Raw genomic sequence first — 18,972 nt, forward strand, 5'->3', positions numbered from 1 at the left:
TCGAGACCAGCCTGGTCTACATGAGCTAGTTCCAGGACAGGCTCCAAAACCACAGAGAAACCCTGTCTCGAAAAACCAAAAAAAAAAAAAAAAAAGATCTGCCCTTCCAGCAAGAATAGCAAACCAAGATATATGGTAGCAGGATAATCCTACTGAGGACGCCGAGTGACACCGCCACGGCCTTATCGCCTACCCAGGCTGCCAGAGGAGCGGGCTGCTCTGGACCTGTTAAAAAAGGGTTTAATCTAAATTTGACTTGATTTTAAATTTATATCTCCAGTCCTGCAATATTGTTTCTTTAAAAAAAAATCAATCTATCAAACAAACAAACAAAAAACATCCATTTTCAGTTGATTATAAGGAACACCTCTAACTAATTGGTACATAATGTATAAAATCTTAAATCTGTTTTTCTAAAAGAAATCAGGGGTTAATTATTGTTGTTAGATGCCTAAGTCTAACACAAATGATAAAATTAACTTTTGAGTTGCCTGCAATGCTCTGTACTTACAATGAAAGCAAACAAATAGCAGTGAGCACACTGATAGAATATTCATGTATTGATCATGCGTTTGTTGGAAGAGCACTTCCAATCAGGAGACAGGAGGCTGGTGAAGCAAGCTGAGCTGGGGAGATAATGGAAGCAGACCCTGGTGTCTTCAGTCTATGGTTGGCTGGTGCTGCCCTGGCCTCTCCTGAGGCTTTCCCATTGCAAAACCTGACACACCATCACCCACCTCTCTTTCCCCTCAGACTACGGGGCTGTGTACTGTCTAATCAGTGTGGCTAAAGGGAAGGCAGCTAAAGGGAAAGAGATAAATGGGAAAAGGGGAGGAAAAAAATGAAAGAGCAAACAGCACAGGTAAGGATTCCTGGAAGAAGTGATCAGAGGCCAAAAAGGAGCTCAAGAGGGAAGAGAGGATGGAAGGGCTTTTCCTACACATGGAGAAGGTACAAGTAGAGAGGCCATGACTAGATCATAAAGACGGTGACATTACAAGATGGTGACTTCTTCCTCATCCTCCTGACCTGAGACAAAAGCCTGGCAGCTTCAAAAAAGGCCTGATGGGCTTTTCCTCCTGCCAGTAGGACCCCACCACCACCTATGGACCAATCCAACAAAACCAAAGCCAGACCAGAATGTGTTTTTCCCAGACTTATGGATCTATCAGCTGCACTGTCTTCGTTCAATCTGAACAGTCATAAAATGAGGGTGGAAGACCTTAAGAGCCCCCAGACATAAAGGAGAGACAGAACCTCAGCTTCCTGAGGCCCCCTCTGCTCTGCTCGGGATCTTTCCTGTCTGTCTGTCTTGCTCTGTATTGTGATTCCTCACCCCTAATAAAAGCCTTCGATAGGCTGACTCTGTTGCTGCAGTCTGCTGTGTCTGAGATTTCACTCCCACCACCCTCCCTGTTGTGCTCCATAGTTTTCCTGACTTTAATATTTGACCTAGCAGTGAAAGGGAATCCCAGAAGGCCCCTCACCAGCAATACAAGTAGAGGTGCTCAGGGTGAACTGGCCAGGGGGAGAGAGGCTTGTGCCCCAGGAAGGATTCAGAAGCAGCTGAGATTCCAGAAATAAGAATGTATAAATAAGAAATATAAAGCCTAGGAAAATGAGAGCAGACTGTCAGCAGCTCTCCTAAGCAGCTTAAGGATTAACTGTTAACAGTGGATTACTGTGCTTTACATCCCATAGCTCTATATACAAGGCTGAAGCATCTCTCTGCAAACTGAGAGCCTACCACCCCCCACCATCTTTGATTAACAAGGGATATGAGCTGAGTTAACTTTTAGGAGATAGATACACATGACCTCTGGGTTGCACATTATCCCTGCTATGTGAAACTGGCTGGCAGCATCAAAGGGGAGAGCACAGGCTTCAGTAAACACTACCTGGAAGTACCAAGGAAGACAATAGACTAAGTACAAACACTAGTTTAACTGAAAAGTGAAGACTGTAAAGTAAGGCAATCTGTATCTGAGTTTTACCTTGAGATTGTAAAAATTCCTTTGTTCAGACCTAATGCTTGATGCCCCTACTCTAAGAAGGTAGATTCAGAACAGCCTTTGGCACAGCCTTACAAAATCCATCTCTGGCATGGTCTCAGCTGGCTGATAAACTTTTTGTGCCCCATGGAGGTTTTTATTTTAATTTTTAATTTTTTTCCTGGAATAAAGTTTGCTTCTGGATTATTAGACTTTGGTGGTCTGTCTCCATCTTTGCACACCTGTGTGGACCCAACATTTACAATCTCAGAGACTTGCCACTGTGTCAGAGCACTGTGTTATTGTGAGGAGCTCACATCCTTGCTATGTGGCATCTTCTGAGTGGGGAGAAGACAAGAGGTCACAAATTCTTGTTTGAGTTCACTGGCGATTACTAACTGAGTTCAATCAGTACTAATGATCTTGCTCTAAACTGCAAAGAGAAACTCTTCAAACTGATATCAGAAGTGACCTATTTAGGTGAAAGGAACTGACCAGTGGTAGAAAAAAACATACCAGGCGTCCCTGCAAGCAAGAGGAAGGAAAACAAAAAATAACCATGAGGGCTGTGCAATGTCCTGGTCCTGGGATGTGTGTCATCTTTATCACATCCTTCCTGCATCCCCTCCTGTACTTAGTAACCATTCCTGCAGGCTGTTGGGAAAGAAAAGGAGGCCACCATGTGGTTTAGTAGTCTGACAAAATGCTCACTTGAGTGGTTCTCCATTCCTCCAAAACCAGGCCACCTTTAAAATCCAACTTTAAAGTTAAAAGAAGCAAAATTCATATAAAAAGACTTGTTTAACTGTAGACTTCTCTCCAATGAGATTGGCCAAGATATTCAGCATAGTGGAAACCTGCTTTAATTCTTTATTTTCCTCTTTCCCTTTTTTCTTTCCTTCTGTCCTTCCATTCCGTCACTCTCTCCCTCCCTCCCTCCCTCCCTCCCTGTGTTGTGTTGTTCTGTGGCTGAGTCCTCTTCCTTGCCTATGGCTTTTAAGGCCTTCATGAAGTAAAGTGCTAACCCACCACCCTCTTTCCACTTTATTGTAGACAGTAGAAAGTGATAATGTACAGTGTTACATTATGTTCACTGGAAAAACTCATCAAGAGATCAGTTTGCTTTGGGTAAATCTACATGTATTTGCAACATAATTGCTGAAACTCCAAGAAATCATTAGCAATCCAGGAGATGTAAAACTAGCCTTAAATGCTTTTTAAAAACTTAAAAAGCTGAAAATGCGCAGCGTTGGGAAATGAGTCAGCACGTGCACCTGTGGACCTGTGCACCCAGACACAAGTTGGGGTTTGCTGGATCAAGCAAGGTTCAACGCCTCAGGCACCATCTCCTACTGAGGACTGAGCAGCTCAGGAGCACGGCAGTGATGGAAAACACTAGAAGACAGCAGGATGTATGGGGCATCGCTTCAGTGAGTCCAGGAGTGAGGCAGATGAGGCAGAACCCAAAGCTCTGTGATATGACTCTCTTCCTGAAGTTGGTGGCAGAGAGAGACCCACATCCGGGTCCTGAGGGCCCCTCCCCGGCCCCTCCCTCCCTCCCTTTCCAGCCTCTGCTCTCCTAGTGCTCCCTCAGTCTTCTCTCTGGACCTCTGCTGTAGCTGTCTCTGCTCTCCTCTGCCCCTCACCTCTGCTGTAGCTGTCTCTGCCCTGCCCCCTCACTTCTTACACACTGGGTCAAGGTCCCCAGGTGCCGGCAGAGAGGGGGAGGGAGGAGAAGGGGGAAGGCGGGAGGGAGAAGAGAAAGGGAGGAAATGTTTTCTTCTGTGCACAGATTCCTTTTAGCAAAGCAGCTGCGACACTTTCTGTGTCTGCGCTGATACCTTAAAGACAGCAATCTTTTTTTTTCTTTTATTGATTCTTCGTGGATTTCTCGTCACGCAGTCTGATACCACTTATCTCTTCATTCTACTGCATCCTCCCTCTGCTGTTGCAACCTCATCTCAAACCAAACCAAATGTAAAACATCAACCGAACTGTTACGAAAAAAAAATCCGAAGATTTTTGTGCTCCTCCCGCACACAAAAATCCAATTAAAACAGATTAAACCAATTTAAAACGCCCATGTTTTATTAAGTGCAGCGCTCTCGGTTGGCCAAGAACAGGGCAGAGGTGACAGAAAAGTGAGAAGCACATGCAAGCCTGGGACCGCTGGGAGCTTAAATACCCTGTAGGAGTGGTCCTGACCGGGGATGGATGCCAGGGGTTGGGGTTATGCTCCAACTTAACACAAAATAACCAACGAGAGAGAGAGAGAGAGAGAGAGAGAGAGAGAGAGAGAGACTGAGACTCTTGTAATGGAAGCTGTAGTGTGGCCCGTTGGGTCCCACAGTTTATCCATTACTCCATTCATCTTTACATTTAAGAGTTCATTACCATGAATCTGGCTCAAGGCCTCTGGCTTGTGCTACCCCAAATGGTAAAGGACTCTCACTGGGGCTCCTCTTGGAGATCCTGTTACTGCCCTGTGTCATGGAGATCCTGCTGTGTTGATCTGTAGGTTCGTTCCTTCACATGCTCCAACACTTCCTAGATGAGGGGGATGTGAAGAGTCCAGTAATAGAATATAGAAACAAAGGGTCCAGGAATATAGACATATAAAGTTGGAAGCCCAAACACATTTTGGAAGGTTTTCCTATAATAATATAAAATAATTCCTATATAATAAAAAACAATAAAGATGGCAGCCACTGTTAACCTTTAGCAAACACTTCCTCTTTTAAGGGCAGACATCCTGGCAGCCACTGTGCACAGAGGTAAACTTTAACAATTGTCTCCTGCCTCCCAGCTTCCCAGCTAGGCAGGTACTGCGGACAAAGTTTAGCTTCTACCTCATGCCTCTATGGGACCCTCTGCTGTGTTCTCTTAATTTTTAACACTCCCCTATGCGACTCTACTCTCTGCCTTGCATTCTTTCAGGGACAGTGAAAAGCAGCTGTGACAGCCATAGGCTTTCACAACTATCCCAAGCTAACATTCTAATATCCTATAACCAAAAGTTGTAAAACTTAATAGGTAATGTGACTTTAAGCCTGACCTCAAGGCTGTAAAAGTTCTTTGATCCACACCTGGTGCTTGATTTTACCTTAAGAGGAGGCCAAAACCAGCCCCCATTGCCACAGTTCCAGAAGCCTGATTTCTGGCTGTGGTCACAGCTATAGCTGACAAGCTTTCTATGACCCATGGTGATTTTTTTTTCTTTTTTCTGGGATGAAGCTTGCGTGTGGTTTAATAGAATTTGGAGATTAGTTCCGCCACCATTGTGTGATCCCAGGCCCAACAGATGTTGGGCTGGGTCAACCCATATCCCTGGATCTGGGCTGGGTGGTAGCTGGGTGGGCCAGCCTGCCAGCTTTCCAGTATGGTCTCTAGTGTCTTGACAGGCTCACTCAGCCTGCAGCAGGGGTGGAGCCAGATCACCTATTCCCAGGTCCTCAGACCCGGGTCACCCACACTCACACCATCAGCAACAGCCCTACTGTTTATCCCAGGAGAGAAGCAGGCTTCAGTATCCTGGTTGCTGTAGGGGGATATGAGGTGGGGGTAGAGCTCTCCTACTCTCATGCCCTCAGTGCCAACTAGCCTGGACCCCGCCCCCACAACAGGGTTGGCTCTAGTGTGCCATCCAGGTAGGCTGCAGGGCCCAGTCTCCTGGTGAGGGGCAGGGCTAGCTCTCTCACCCTAGACTCTGGATAGCTGTGTGGCCTTTGGTGGCACCATGGGCCTGTGACATTAACACAGACCCTGGCTATGGTAGGACCACGAACCCAGACATGGTCTTCATCAGGACATTCTGTATTCTTCAGTTTGCTGCTGTCCTAATCTGAAGTCTTCCATGCCTCGAACTTTGGAGTTGAATTTCTTTTTGCTGACTTTGGAACTGAACCTGGGCTCCTGGAGGAGAAGCTAGAAGGAAGGAGGAGAGAGTAGAGGAAAAGAGAGAAGGAGATGGCTTCATTGGAGAGTCTGCAGGCGCAGGGACCACAGGCACTGACATTCCTTTTACCAGCTGCCTCGTCTGGATGCTGCTCCTGCCTGGGCTGCCAGTTTTTACCCCCTCTTCCCTTCTTCCCAGTGCACCCCTAAAGCACCTGACCTTTAACTTGCCCCACCCTCATGCTGTAGGACTTTCCTAGGAAGGGGGAGGGTGCATGTGTGCTCACGGGGCTCTGACTTAGTGTGGAGGAGGAGGGTGACTCACTGGACTGATTTCACTAACTAGTTCTCCTTAGCTACTTCCTCCCCCACCTCCTGACACCCCCAGCACAGAGGGGGTTTCTGTCTCTGCCCACTCCTTCCACACACTTTTTATATGGTTTCTTCTTCATTGCTTCCTGCCAGCCTGGGAAACTGCCAGCATCCTGTTATTTCTTAAATTAAAGATTAAAAAAAAGATTCTTAAGTCTGTGAAGCGGTTTCCTCAGATCTGGCCTGGTGATGACAGGAGATGAAGCTCAGTCCACATGGATGATCCCTGGTTCTGGACCACTAGGGTGGAGGGACAGTGGGATTCTGGACTGCACAGCTTCTAACAGGCAGTAGAGTCAGGAATGGGGTTTGGGTGGCGCTTCCCAGACAAAGCAATTCAAGCAGAGACCCGGTCCCCTCGCACCCCCCCCCCCCATGAACGGAACATTTCCAGGGCCCCCGTCTTTCTAAGATTGCTGTTTCTTAGGGAAAAGCAGGTGAGAGAGGATGACAGTGGACAGAGCATGGGCAATGCACGTTATGAAAATGTTCAGAATCCCGAATATTTTGCAGTTTATATGCGCTCAAAACCAGAATCAATTTCCTTGGGCCAGTTTTCCATGCAACAACTTTGGGAAGTTTTATTATACCAAAGTGACAGGAGGGGTGATCACTTTAGGGTAGTCCTGGGAATCCCAAAAAACTCATCTCCCCAGAGGGCTCTAGGATCCCAGGGAAAGAAGAGGGGTCTCACCCATTTGCATTTCTGGTGGAGCAGTGTATTGAAAGTCTTAAGCCCTGGGCTGAAGTGGCTTCAGGGGTATTAACAGGGACACTTGCCCTTTTGAACAAAGGGGCAGCCCTGATGATCTGGGGAATCCAGGTGCGGTTGATTACGAAATAGTCGGTTTACTCCGCCTGTTTTGTTCTGACCAATAGAAAAAACGTCTTGGGCGCCTGCCAGCTGGCTTTTAGCCAGCGTCGCCCCAGACGAAGAGGGTGGAACTACGTGCGGATAAGTACTCGCAGTTAGTTTTCAATCCGACACTAGACACCAGTGCTGAGGAGGCAGCAAGCTCCGCAAAGATCAGGGGAGCAAAGAACAAAGGACTAGGTTAGGCTTAGAGGAGGGGACACAACCGGAGCTGTAGCTAGGACTGGACAAGTGACATAGCCCACCCTGGAAGACCTCGCAGTGGGGAGGGTCTTCCTCGGGTGACTGCAGACTGCCTCATCACACCAGGGGGCTGACTGGGAGAAGATATGAGCCCCAGACTTCAAACAACTCAGCTAGGCAACCGCAGAACTCATGGGTAAGTGATCACTTCATTAGAGCCTGCTCAAGCCCCAACCCTAAAGGGGCTTTGCCCTTTCTGTTTCTCCCGTCCAGTCCCGGTGCAGTCTAGTGGCTCTGGGATCATATGGGGGGTCATCAATACAATTATTTTCTATCAGGGGACCCTTGTTTGTTTCTGTTCCTACTTGGACCATTGGCTTTTGGAGTCTTCATAGCTCATTTTGACTAAGTACAGGCTGTGGAGGACTTGGGTGAGCTGTGGGTGAGGCAAATGCCTTTGTCTGCTTAGGGTGGAGGGAGAGTTTAAGCTCAGGCTCTGCCTTGTCTGAGCCAGAACTAGTGAGGCAGGCAGCAGAGGGTGTGGGTGGATCAGGCTCCTGCTGGTCTCCAGCGCCTCTGCAGCCTTCCCTGTTCTCTTGGAGATCTGACCCTGTGGGAAGTTGGGTAACTATGTTCAGCAGGCAGGCAGGAACTGCAGTCTAGATGAAGAAAGAAGTACACTAGAATCCAGAGAAGCTGACACTGCTCTCCTAAACCAAAGCAGAGCACCTTAGAGGAGCCCAAAGAGGGCTCCAGGTCTCACTGTTCTCCAGAGGCAGCTCCTGCTCCTGTCCTAGGGGGTTTTCCTGCCAGTCTGCAGTGCTGACATCGAAATGCCATGTTCTTCCCCGCTGGAGACAGCTAACAAGACACCTTAAATCCCATGTCAAAGTCTCAGGGAATTTTCTCCAGGGCACAACACAATTTGGGAGTGGATTTAGGGTTGGAGAATCTGATTTGTAAACCACAGCTAAAGCTCCTGGAAGGTTAATGAATTTACATGCCTGGATTTGTGGTTCACCTGTCCTGTTTCTTTCTGAAGGATTGAGTCCCAGATACATGTAGAAAAAAAGTGAATTTTGAACCATTGAAAATTTACCATAGTCACAGATTTAGGAGTGAGATGGTCTGTGTCCCAGGCTAGCCCACAGCACCTTTAAATATGACTGTATTGTATCCCCCTTGAGGTTCAAAATTCCTGGGGACATGAGTATTGTGCTTTGGGGTTTGGGTGTGAGATGAAACTCTGTCTCCTTTCCATATGGAGAGTGAACCATGGGTGTTGGCTTAGGACTGGGCCTGATAAGGAGGCACTGGACAGGGGTGGCTGGGAAGGAATGAGGAACTGACTGCTCAGCAGTGCAAAGAACAGGGTGGAGTCGCAACTACCGACTGGGCAGAAACGAAACTTCTCCCTTTTCAGAAAGGAAACTGTTCCCTTCTCAGAAACGAAACTGCTCCCTTCTCAGCAGTACAGGCTGCTTTAGTTCCTGTTTGTGATGGTTGTTGTTTTGCTTTAGTATTTTAGAGGGGAAGGGGGCCCACAGGGTCTGGGTGTGTAGCCCATGCTGGCCTGCGATTCACTGTTCATTTTTTCCATGTCTCAAGCTCACAGTGCCCACATCAACCTCACAGGGTCAGCACCATGCTAGGCTCCTTGCAGCCTTTTGGGTGGAGATGAAGAACTTTTACAAGGTGTTAGGGAAAATGTGCTCACATCTGGGCAGCTCAGTCACATTGTCCTCTCTTTCTGTGATTTTATTACCGACCTGCAATTGTGACAGAGTAAGGTATCTGAATGTCATTCTCTTTGCTTCCAAAGACACCCTGAAGCCCAAGTTCCCTTCTGAGAGAATTTCCTCCAGAGTCAATGCTATAATTTGAGAAGGAGCTACCTGGTTAATTAGACCCAGGGGTCCCCTCTTTGTCTGCCAACACTGGGATGCTAGGCACATGCAGTCTCTCTCAGCTTTCCATGTGGGTGCTGGCAATCCAAACTCAGGTCCTCAAGCTTGTAAAACAATCACTTTACCTACAGAGTCACCTGCCCAGCTACGGAGACCTTAATGTGACTTCATACTGAGACAGAGGATGAGGGCTGCCCAGCTAATCAGTAGACACGTATGGAGGTGCCCTGGAAGATTAGCAGCGCTAGCCGCTTTCCTAACTGACCCATTTTCAGTCAAAGCTCACAAGGTTTATGAAAAACAGGAAATTAGGGCTAATGCAAAAGCAGGAAGTTAATGGGCAGAATCACCTTCTGAGAGAGGCAAGACCCTAGAGTGTAGACAAAGTCGTTCAGAGACTTGAGGTGATGTCGAGTTGTAGCGAATGAGATTAGAACTTTTCTCACACCACGTTACACAAGCCGAATACAAAATGAATTAAACATACCAATGTAAGATCAGAAAAGAAAGGTAAGAAATAGGAAAACTACTAGAAGAAGACACAGAAGAAAAGTTCTATGAGATTGGTTTTGGCAAAGGTCATTTGGATGTTGCCTTGACTGGCTCTACTGTCAACTGGACAGAACCTAGAATTATGTGGGAAGAGTTCGTCAATTGAGGGATCGCCAGTATCTGATTGGCTGTGGGCATGTGTGTAAGATTGTGTCGATAATTGATGTAGGAGGGCCCAGACCACTTTGGAGAGCTCCATTCCCTAGGCAGGAAGACTACAACAGCATAAGAAAGCTAGCCGGTCAGCTCCATCCCCACGGTTCCTGGTATATTTCCGAGGCTGTGAAGTGGGTTCTTTGGTCAAGGTAATGTTGTGTGGAACAGCAAGCAGGCCTCCTTCAAGTTCCTGCTCTGCATCCCTCAGTGCTGGGTGGTGATGTGGAATTATTTGCAAGTGAACCTGTTCTATCCCAAAGTTGCTTTTTTGTCAGGATAATTGTCACAGGAACAGAGAGAAAATCAATGCAGATGTTTCCTAAAGCACAATAAAAAAAAATTCCCAAAGTAGACCTGTGATTCCATCAAACTGGAATGTCACTGCACAGGAAAAGGAGCAATGAACAAACAGGCAATCCATAGAGGGAGAAAAGGTTTGTAACACACAGTCTGATAAAGGTTTAATATCCAGGGAGATTATGCACTTGGCCAAAGGTAAAGAAATAGCCTAATTGCAAAATGGACAGAATGGATACTAATCATAAATAATTTGAAAGACGGGTTACAGAGATGGCTGTGTGGTTAGGAGCACTGGCTGCTCTTCCAGAACACCAGAATTCAATACCCAGCACTGACATTGGGCTTACAACCACCTGTAACTCCAGTTCCAAGAGATCTGATGCTCTCTTCTGGTCTCCATGGCTAGCGCATGCACATGGCACATAAGACAAGCATGCAGTCAAAATACCAGCAGCCATAAAAAAAGTCTAAAAAAAAGTGTAACTAAAGCCTTTGTTACATAAAAGACAAAAACCACACAGATTCCAATGGGGGTTTGCTTAGAGGAGACTGAAGACAGTATTAATGACTGGAAAAGAGATAGTGAAAATTAAACTAAATTGAAAATTCAAAGGACTTAACTATATTTGGAACATCACATCTGAAAACCCAGTAGGCAAATAAGCTTGGCCAATGATGCAAAAATCTGTAAAAAGAAAACCATTTCATGTGGAACATGTGTACCCAAGGATTGTGCTGTTGGCTTCACAGTACAGAATTTGCTTTCTCCTGTTAGGTCTCATTCTAAAGGTTCTGTCTGTTTTACAGGAAGGAAATTCAGGTTGAAAATGAAAACGCTGCCGGGGACATGGCCATCACCGTGGATCTGGAAACAGACTATGCTAAGCTGGCTCTAAAGGTGGAAGCAATCACACTTGGGGAGAAGAATAGAAAGAAGTTGAAGAACCAACCCCTCAGAAAACGGGAGAATGAAAACATCTCTCGAGCTGTGTGTGCCCTCCTGAACTCTGGAGGTGGGGTGATTAAGGCTAAAATTGAAAATGAAAATTTTAGCCTTCCCAGGGATGGATTGGGACTGGATTTGGAAGCCTCTCTTTGTAAATGTCTGCCGTTTGTGGGGAGGCATCTGGACTTCATGGCGCGTGGAGGCTACTTGAATATCTTTGTGAAACCATGGAGTCTGGATGTCTTTGGTCTGCCGATCTGCATCCTGAGAACCAATTTGTATTTTAGAAGCTTTTCATCTTCAAGTGAAATGAATGCCGCTGCTGCTCTCGAGTTCCTCCAAGACCTGGAGGAAGTGGGAGGGAGATCCTGTGTCAGACCAGAGCTGCCTGCAAGCAGAGTCTGCCCTGGAGTAGAAGAGGAGAGCGACCTGGAGGACCTGGCTGCTGTGGTTTTTAATAAGACACAATTTCAGCACCAGGAAGACTTCCCCTTCACCAGATCCACCCATGTTGAAGTTACATTGCTTTCCGTGAAACAGCTGCGAAAATGCATCAAAGAACTCATCCCTCGAAATGTATCTGCGTTTGCAAACACTGACGGGGGATATTTGTTCATTGGTTTGGATGGAAACAATCAGCAAATAATTGGTTTTGAAGCAGAGAAGAGCGATCTTGTGCATCTAGAGAGTGAAATAGAGAAGTGCATCCGACAGCTGCCTGTCACTCACTTCTGTGAGGAGCAGGAGAAGATAAAGTACACATGCAAATTCATCCCAGTCCTCAGACAGGAAGCTGTGTGCTCATATGTGTGTGCGCTCAGAGTGGAGAGATTCTGCTGTGCTGTGTTCGCTGCAGAGCCTGAGTCCTGGCACGTGGAAGACAGCTGTGTGAAGAAGTTTACCACTGAGGAATGGGTCAAGAGCCTGATGGATGGCAAGTAAGCCTCTGGCACCACTGGTGACTTCACGCATGCCCACTGGTCATTGTTAGCTGAGGCTCTCAAGGAACACCTAGAGCCTGCGACAATGATATTCTTTAGGCCTGTCACAGCTGAAGGACTTCATGGCTACAAAAGGGCCGAGCCTGAAAATCCCTGAAGCTGTGTAACTGGAGAGGATTTCTCAGCAGAGGTCTGCTGCCAACCAGCTATTCCCTGCTAGCTGTGGATGGACTTCAGTAGACCAAAGGAAATGCCTTCTTCATAAGATCAGGCTTCAGCCAAGCCTGCAGTGCAGACATTTTTTCTCCTTCCCTCCCTCTCTCTCCCTCCCTCCCTTCCTTCCTCTTTTTCTAACTCCTTTCCTTCCTTCCTTCTTTCTTTCCTTCCTTTCTTCTTTTCTTTCATTCTTTTATCTTTTGTTTAACTTTTTGTTGATTCTTTGTGAATTGCACCCCAATTCCACTCACCTCTTTTTCCCTCCATAACCACCATCTGGTGTTTCAACCTCACTTGCAGAAGAAAAGCAAAAACTAAATAAAGATTTAAAACAATAAGCTTGCCATGGAAGGTGTGGTGTGTCATAGTGTATCATACAGTGTACCCTTTTTCTCAAACATCTTTACTTGAATTTTTTTTTTTTTTTTTGCAATGAGTTATTTGTCTGATTCCAGGATTCTGGTTTTGCTACCCTATCAGTACTGGACCTTCCCCTGGACCCCGTTTAGATATACCGTTGTCGTCGGTGTCATGGAGATCCTGCAGCTACGCTTCTACAGGACCAGCCCCTTCCAATGTTCTAGCTGTTCATGAATAGGTTAGATGCTGGGGTGAGCCGATTCAAAACCCTGGGGCTTGGCCTTGTTGTTCTATCTGCCCATTCTTCTGCACCTGTGCCACCTGGATCTGCTCTTCACATTGCCCCTGTGAGTGGTAGGGCCAGCTCACCTGAGTGCCACAGCTAGTAAGGGGCAGGGCTAGCTTTTAGACTCTACTGCCCAGGAGAGCTGTATAGAACATTTTCTAAACTAGTGATTGATGTGGGACAGCCCAACCTCTGCATAGGCTTCTGCCTCCAGGTTTCTGCTCTGTTTGAGTTCTTGTCCAGGCTTCCTTCAAGGCCGATGACACTGTGGAAGTGTAAGCCAAATAAACCGTTCCCTCCAACTCCTGCTTTATGGTCATGGTGTCAGTGCAGAAATAGCAACCCTAGCTAAGACACCTGCTTAGTATAAAGTCTGTGAGAAATTCTTACTGTAGCCACTGGCAGTGCTCTCAGTGTTGGGGGTGAGGAAGGTGGTAATATAGGGTTGGTGAGTCCACAAGTGTGGGGGTGTGGGACAGACTGACAAGAGCAGGTTTCTTGTTTGTTCGTTGAGACAGGGTTTCTCTGTGTAGTCCTGTTTGTCCTGGAACTCACTTATAGTCCAGGCTGGCCTCAGACTCAGAGACCTTCCTGCCTCTGCCACTTGAGTGCAGGGATTGAAGGTGTGAACCGCCACCACTGGCCTAAGGAAGGCATATTTTATCCCTATTGTATCTGTGGGTCTTCTTAGTGAGAACACTTCATGGGGTCAATCGCCCTATCACTCAGAATAGTTGAATCAACATTAAATGTAGAATCATATATGGAATTAAAAATCGATGCCACCTATGTGTTTCCAGTTACCATAGAAACGATCATGTGCCCTATGTTGTGATACTGGCATGAGTAGAATGGGTTCAATCATTTTCCAATCGGATTTAAGGTCTTATTGCCCCCCGCCACACACACACACACACACACACACACACACACACACACACACACACACACACCTCTGCAGGGAACTTATGTCTGATACTGAAAGTCAAGGCAAAGGCCATGGCTGCAGAAGTCCCAGGGACCAATGGCAAAGCACCTATGACAGTTGTGAAACAGATGTGCCTTACCTATCACACGGCCTTGTAAATATTGGTCTTCACGGATGGCCGCTCCTATCAGCCTCCTAAGGACATTGTGTTCCCTTCCAGTGGGCGGTGGGCACTGCAGAGACTCACGTCCTGAGGATAAGTGACACTGTGACAGCACAGAGGCCGGTGCTCAGGCAAACCCTGCAGACACTGAGCAGGCTCAGAGCAACCTGCTCCAAGGCTTTGGGAGCACAGCACAAAAGAGGTGGGAAAAACAAAACTTATCCTCAAAATTTGATTTAGAATGACTCAGACTATGCCTTCATTGTGGTGGAAGAAAAAAAAAAGCCATGGTGTTTTGTTTGTGTGGTCCAGGCTGATCTTAAATCAGTAGGTCACAGAGGATGAGATGGAACTCGAGATCCTTTTGCCTCAACTTTACAAGTGTTGAGCTTACAGTTGTGTGCCATGAGGCTTAGCTTTGCGATAATAAAATCCAATATTTTCCAAAGAAAGAAATAACAAGGCAATCATAAAATTACTATCTAGGCTTTCATAGAGAACAAAGTCAGACACTAACAGTGTATACAAACTCCAAGAGGCACAGAAATGGGGAGGTAAGTCTTTAGAAATCAATGAGTCTAGTGGGGCTAGGGAGATGGTTCAGTGGTTAAGAGTACCTTGTTTTTACTGAAATTCTAGGTCAGGTCCAAGCCTCTTGTGGGGTTTCATAACTATCTGTAATTTCAGTTCCTTGGGATATGCTGTCCTCTTCTGATCTCTGCAGGCCCCATCCAGACAAGCAGCACACAGCCATGCAAGTAAGGAAAACACTCAGACACATGAAATAAAACCAATAAATCTGAATATTCCTAAATCTAGTTCAGCATGGTTGGGTAGCACATGGGTATAGCACTATGAGGACAAGGCAGTAGAATTAAAATTTGATAAGAGGCTATATAAGGTGCCCAAGTCAGGCTAAGATACATCCAACACCTTGTCTTACATAATTAAACATTGTATAGAAGTGTTTGCTGAGGGTGTAACTTAGATGACCTAGGTTTATTCCCGTGAACCCATGAGTCACTCCAGCCCCACCAAAGCCAATCAGCACCTATGACGTCTATGACGTGTCTACAGCTTAGTTCTGCTGCTTCCCTCTGTAAGTACAGCACTGTTTACATTGCTGGTTGCCATGATAGAATCCCGAGGGCAGAGTCCATCATGGCAGCAGGGATGGAGGGGTGGCCGGAGGCCTCTAGCTATGAGGGATGGAGTGTGAGGCGACAGGCCCACTGTGTGCAAACTGAGGCAGCAGAGAGGAGTGAATGCTGGTTTCCTGGTGTCTTCCCGGGTTTATTCAGCCCAGGACACCAGGCCACGGGATACAGACCCCATGTCAGGTCCATCTTCCCTCCGAGCTAAACCTCTGTAGAGAGTTTCCCACCAACAGAGCAGAGGCAAGTTTCACAGAAACGTCTAAGTGTGCTCAGGTTGACACTGGAGATTAGTCATCAGCATATCAATTTCAAGTTAAGCTCCTCTTGAACTGGAATTCCCTTCCTCTGGTTAGAGTCTCAGGGACAGTGTTATAATCTGAGTGTGTCGTCTTCACCCACCCTAAAGTGGACGTGGTGCCACTAAGGAGGTGAGCAAGGCTAAACAAAGTCCTCAGGGTGAAACAGCACATGGACCATGTCCTTAGGAGGTGACATGGCAGGGTGCTTTCTTCCTATTCCTTATGTCCCTGTGGCCATGGAAACACAGATTGACTGACAGCTGAGTAGAGCGCCCCCCCTCCCCATGAACCCTGCTCTGCCTCAGTCTTGGTCTTGGACTCCAAAACCACAGGAACTGTGGGAAATGAATTTCTGTTAAACCACTCAATCTGTGGTATCTCCCTCCTGCAATACATGAACCCTAACACATGATACAACACTAGGAGTATTCTTCTAACTAAACACTGACAGACACTTTGCTATGTCAATCTAGGTTCAAGGTATATACCAGATGAAAAAAGCATGTTAGCATGTGCTAGCCCCAAGTTTAGTAACCTCTACAACTAAAAAAAAAAAAACACACAGAAATTATTAAGATTCTTAAATTAAATGTTTGTATTTGTGTGTGAAAGAATGTGTATGTGTATATGTGTGGCTTTCCTTAAAAACAGACTCTAGAATTCCCGTCAGCATGTTGCACATTGTTGGGTTGTGTTAGGGTCTGTTTAAGATTTCCACACCATGGAAAATCATGCTACAAAAATCATCTGAATTTTTTTTTTGTTAAAAACACCTTTCTAGATAAAAGTAAAAAAAAAATAATATTACCTCCCTTATATCATTTGAAGGAAAAATAATAATTCTAGATATATAAACCCTCTCAGCTGCCTTTGAGTAGAAAATCTGAAAGTAAGTATGTTGCTAACCCCACTGCAAGCACACAAAGGCTTGCTGTGTCAGTACCGTATGGACAACTGTTGTGCCCAGGTAACGACCCTCAGAGAAACCTCCAGGAACCAGAGAAGATCAAAGTACAAAAAGCAAGGTTTCTTTTTATTGCAAGTACAAGCTAGCCTGGAATTTCTGTCTCTAATCCCCATAACAGCGAGGTAGAGAGAGATTGAGAGTTCCTCTGCGGGGTTAGTTTTTAAAGGTAAAACTATAAGCAAGCCTTTCAGAGCTGCTTTGGCTCAGGTGCAAGGTCTTTTGCTCTTTTCCATCCTGCTAAGTCAGCTTGTTCTTTGTTTCCACAGCAAGGCCACCCTGCCATCTTTATCACCAGGTGGCTGGAAGTCCTTGTGCTTTGGAATTTCTTGGGTGGGAGGGGGGAAGGAAAGGTCACTATCTTTCTGGGAACGTGAGGCTACTCTGGGTTTCTAATTTTAAAACATTCTGCTAGGAAATTTCTTCTCGTCCCTTTGAGCATAGGGGCGAGGGTCCCACATTGCCCACTCCTTTTGGTCCTAAGGGGGCTCAATAATGAGCCTGTTTGCTATAGCTCTTCGTTGGCCCTACTGATACCATCATACATCTCACTTATATAAGGCCTGATTGGAGTAGACCCCTGTTGCACCATAAGTTGTATAGTTCCCAATTTTTGTTCTATATATTTGACTATTCTATTAATAATACAGGGCCCAAAGGAAGAGTAACAGAGGTCCTATCAGGGACGAGATGAGGGTGGTGAACCAAGAGGATTTGGAATACCAGGCCTCAAAACAACTTTTTGGTTGGCTTCATGTTCTCTCTCTCTTTCTCTCTCTCTCTCTCTCCTCTCTCTCTCTCTCTGCTAGTCCTTCATGGACTTTTGCCATGGAATCTTTTACAATTCCTGAGTGGTCTGTATTGAAGCAGCATTCTTCTCCCAAAGCTGCACATAGCCCCTTTTCTTTTAGGAATAGTAAATCTAGGCCCCTTCTGTTCTGTAGTACCACCTCTGCTAGTGAAGACAGAGATTCTTGCTGGTGGGTGATGGACGTTTCTGTTCTCTGAATGTCCTCATCTATTGATATGCAGAGATCTGCATAATAATGCTGTTGGGTGACTAGGGAGGCTGACCTGTTCCCAATCCTGCTAAGCTGGTTCTCATCAGGATGGCAAGGATGGTAAGAGCTGTGACTGGCTCTCTCTTTTGTGTAAGAGCAGATTGGGTAGCTCACTAAGGTAGCTCCTCAGTGGCATGGTAGGTTACCCTGGGAACCAGAGGTACAAGGACACAAATCCCCTGGTTGGATTCAGCACAGTCACATGGGTGCAGGGTGTTAGGCCAGAGGAACATGCCCACCACGTATTATTCGCTGGGACCAAATATCCTGATTGGTTTGTGAGTGGCATACTGTGATTGCAGAGGGGTAAATAGCAGTCAGGTTAATTTAAGAGATAAGAGTGAGCTATAAATATTCATAAGTTAATAGGCCAATCAGTGATTTAAATAATACAGTTTCTGAGTGGTTATTTTGAGTCTAGGCAGTCAGGAAAGAACAAGCAATCTTCAACTACAAATTTGGGCTCCAATATGTGCTAGCTAAATCCACATAAAACCTGAGAGGCCTTGAAAAGAAATCATAGACACTAAAAAACATTTAGCCACATTTTCCTTTCAGATGGGCTCTGCTTGCTGGTAGCATGCTGCACCTCCTTTAAGAGAAGTCTTCCTGACTCAGTGGTAGTAGAAAACAAAACAAAACCAAAAAACCCTATGAGGTTTCAAAACAGCAGATTCCTGGGCTGTGCTGCCAGCTTGAACTCTGGCTCTTTCCGGATGCCGAGTATTTAAGTGGGATTTGTGAGCAGTGTGTTACAAACTGCTTAATGGCTCAATATAGGCCCACTGCATACTTAGAACTGGAGCAGTGTAAGTGGCTTGCAGAGGCAGTGATCATGCTTCAGACATGTTGGACTTGGTGGAGCAAGCAGGCAGGGTTGTGTTGGCCCTAGCCGTGGCCATACAGAAAAAAAAAAAAAAAGAATTATTCCTGCACAGAAAAATATTTCAGATACACAGTAGCACAGATTCAGACATACAAGACCTCTAAATGTGACACAATGTTTAAAAAATGTATGTAGGCTTGCAAGGGAAAAGAAAAAGGGTATAGAGTTATAAAAGAAAGTAAATGGCTTATAAAAAACATAAAACAAAGTCTTTAAAGAGACAGAGTACAGTCATAGATTAAAGAAGTAAAGATAATAAAATAAATATTAATAAGTAATAGAGTAAGGGGCTGGAGAGATGGCTCGGTGGTTAAGAGTGTTGCCTGCTCTCCCAAAGGTCCTGAGTTCAATTCCCAGCAACCACATGGTGGCTTACAACCATCTGTAATGAGGTGCCTTCTTCTAGCCTGCGGACATACACACAGACAGAGTATTGTATACATAATAAATAAATAAATATTTAAAAACATGTGGGACACGGCCAGGCGATGGTGGCGCACGCCTTTAATCCCAGCACTCGGGAGGCAGAGGCAGGC

The 18,972-nt window shown here is 45.9% G+C and overlaps 1 protein-coding gene across 1 annotated transcript; it reads left to right on the plus strand.

The window, feature by feature from the left end:
- The first annotated feature begins 7,242 nt into the window (after positions 1 to 7,242).
- On the plus strand, positions 7,243 to 12,460 carry LOC101991621 (schlafen family member 12-like). The gene is made up of 2 exons (XM_005349366.3): positions 7,243 to 7,510; positions 11,037 to 12,460. Exons 1-2 carry the CDS (start codon positions 7,461 to 7,463, stop codon positions 12,115 to 12,117), a joined length of 1,131 nt encoding a protein of 376 aa, XP_005349423.1. The 5' UTR covers positions 7,243 to 7,460; the 3' UTR covers positions 12,118 to 12,460.
- Positions 12,461 to 18,972: the final 6,512 nt, after the last annotated feature.

This window comes from Microtus ochrogaster, chromosome 7 (genome assembly GCF_000317375.1).
Source record: "Microtus ochrogaster isolate Prairie Vole_2 chromosome 7, MicOch1.0, whole genome shotgun sequence".
Lineage (NCBI taxonomy): Eukaryota > Metazoa > Chordata > Mammalia > Rodentia > Cricetidae > Microtus > Microtus ochrogaster.

What these genes read in the sequence shown, in the direction of transcription:
- LOC101991621 (XM_005349366.3), top strand. Translation starts at nt 7,461, where the DNA reads ATGAGCCCCAGACTTCAAACAACTCAGCTAGGCAACCGCAGAACTCAT. An exon ending in GGCAACCGCAGAACTCATGG is followed by an intron (nt 7,511 to 11,036) that starts GTAAGTGATCAC and finishes TCTGTTTTACAG; the next exon opens with GAAGGAAATTCAGGTTGAAA.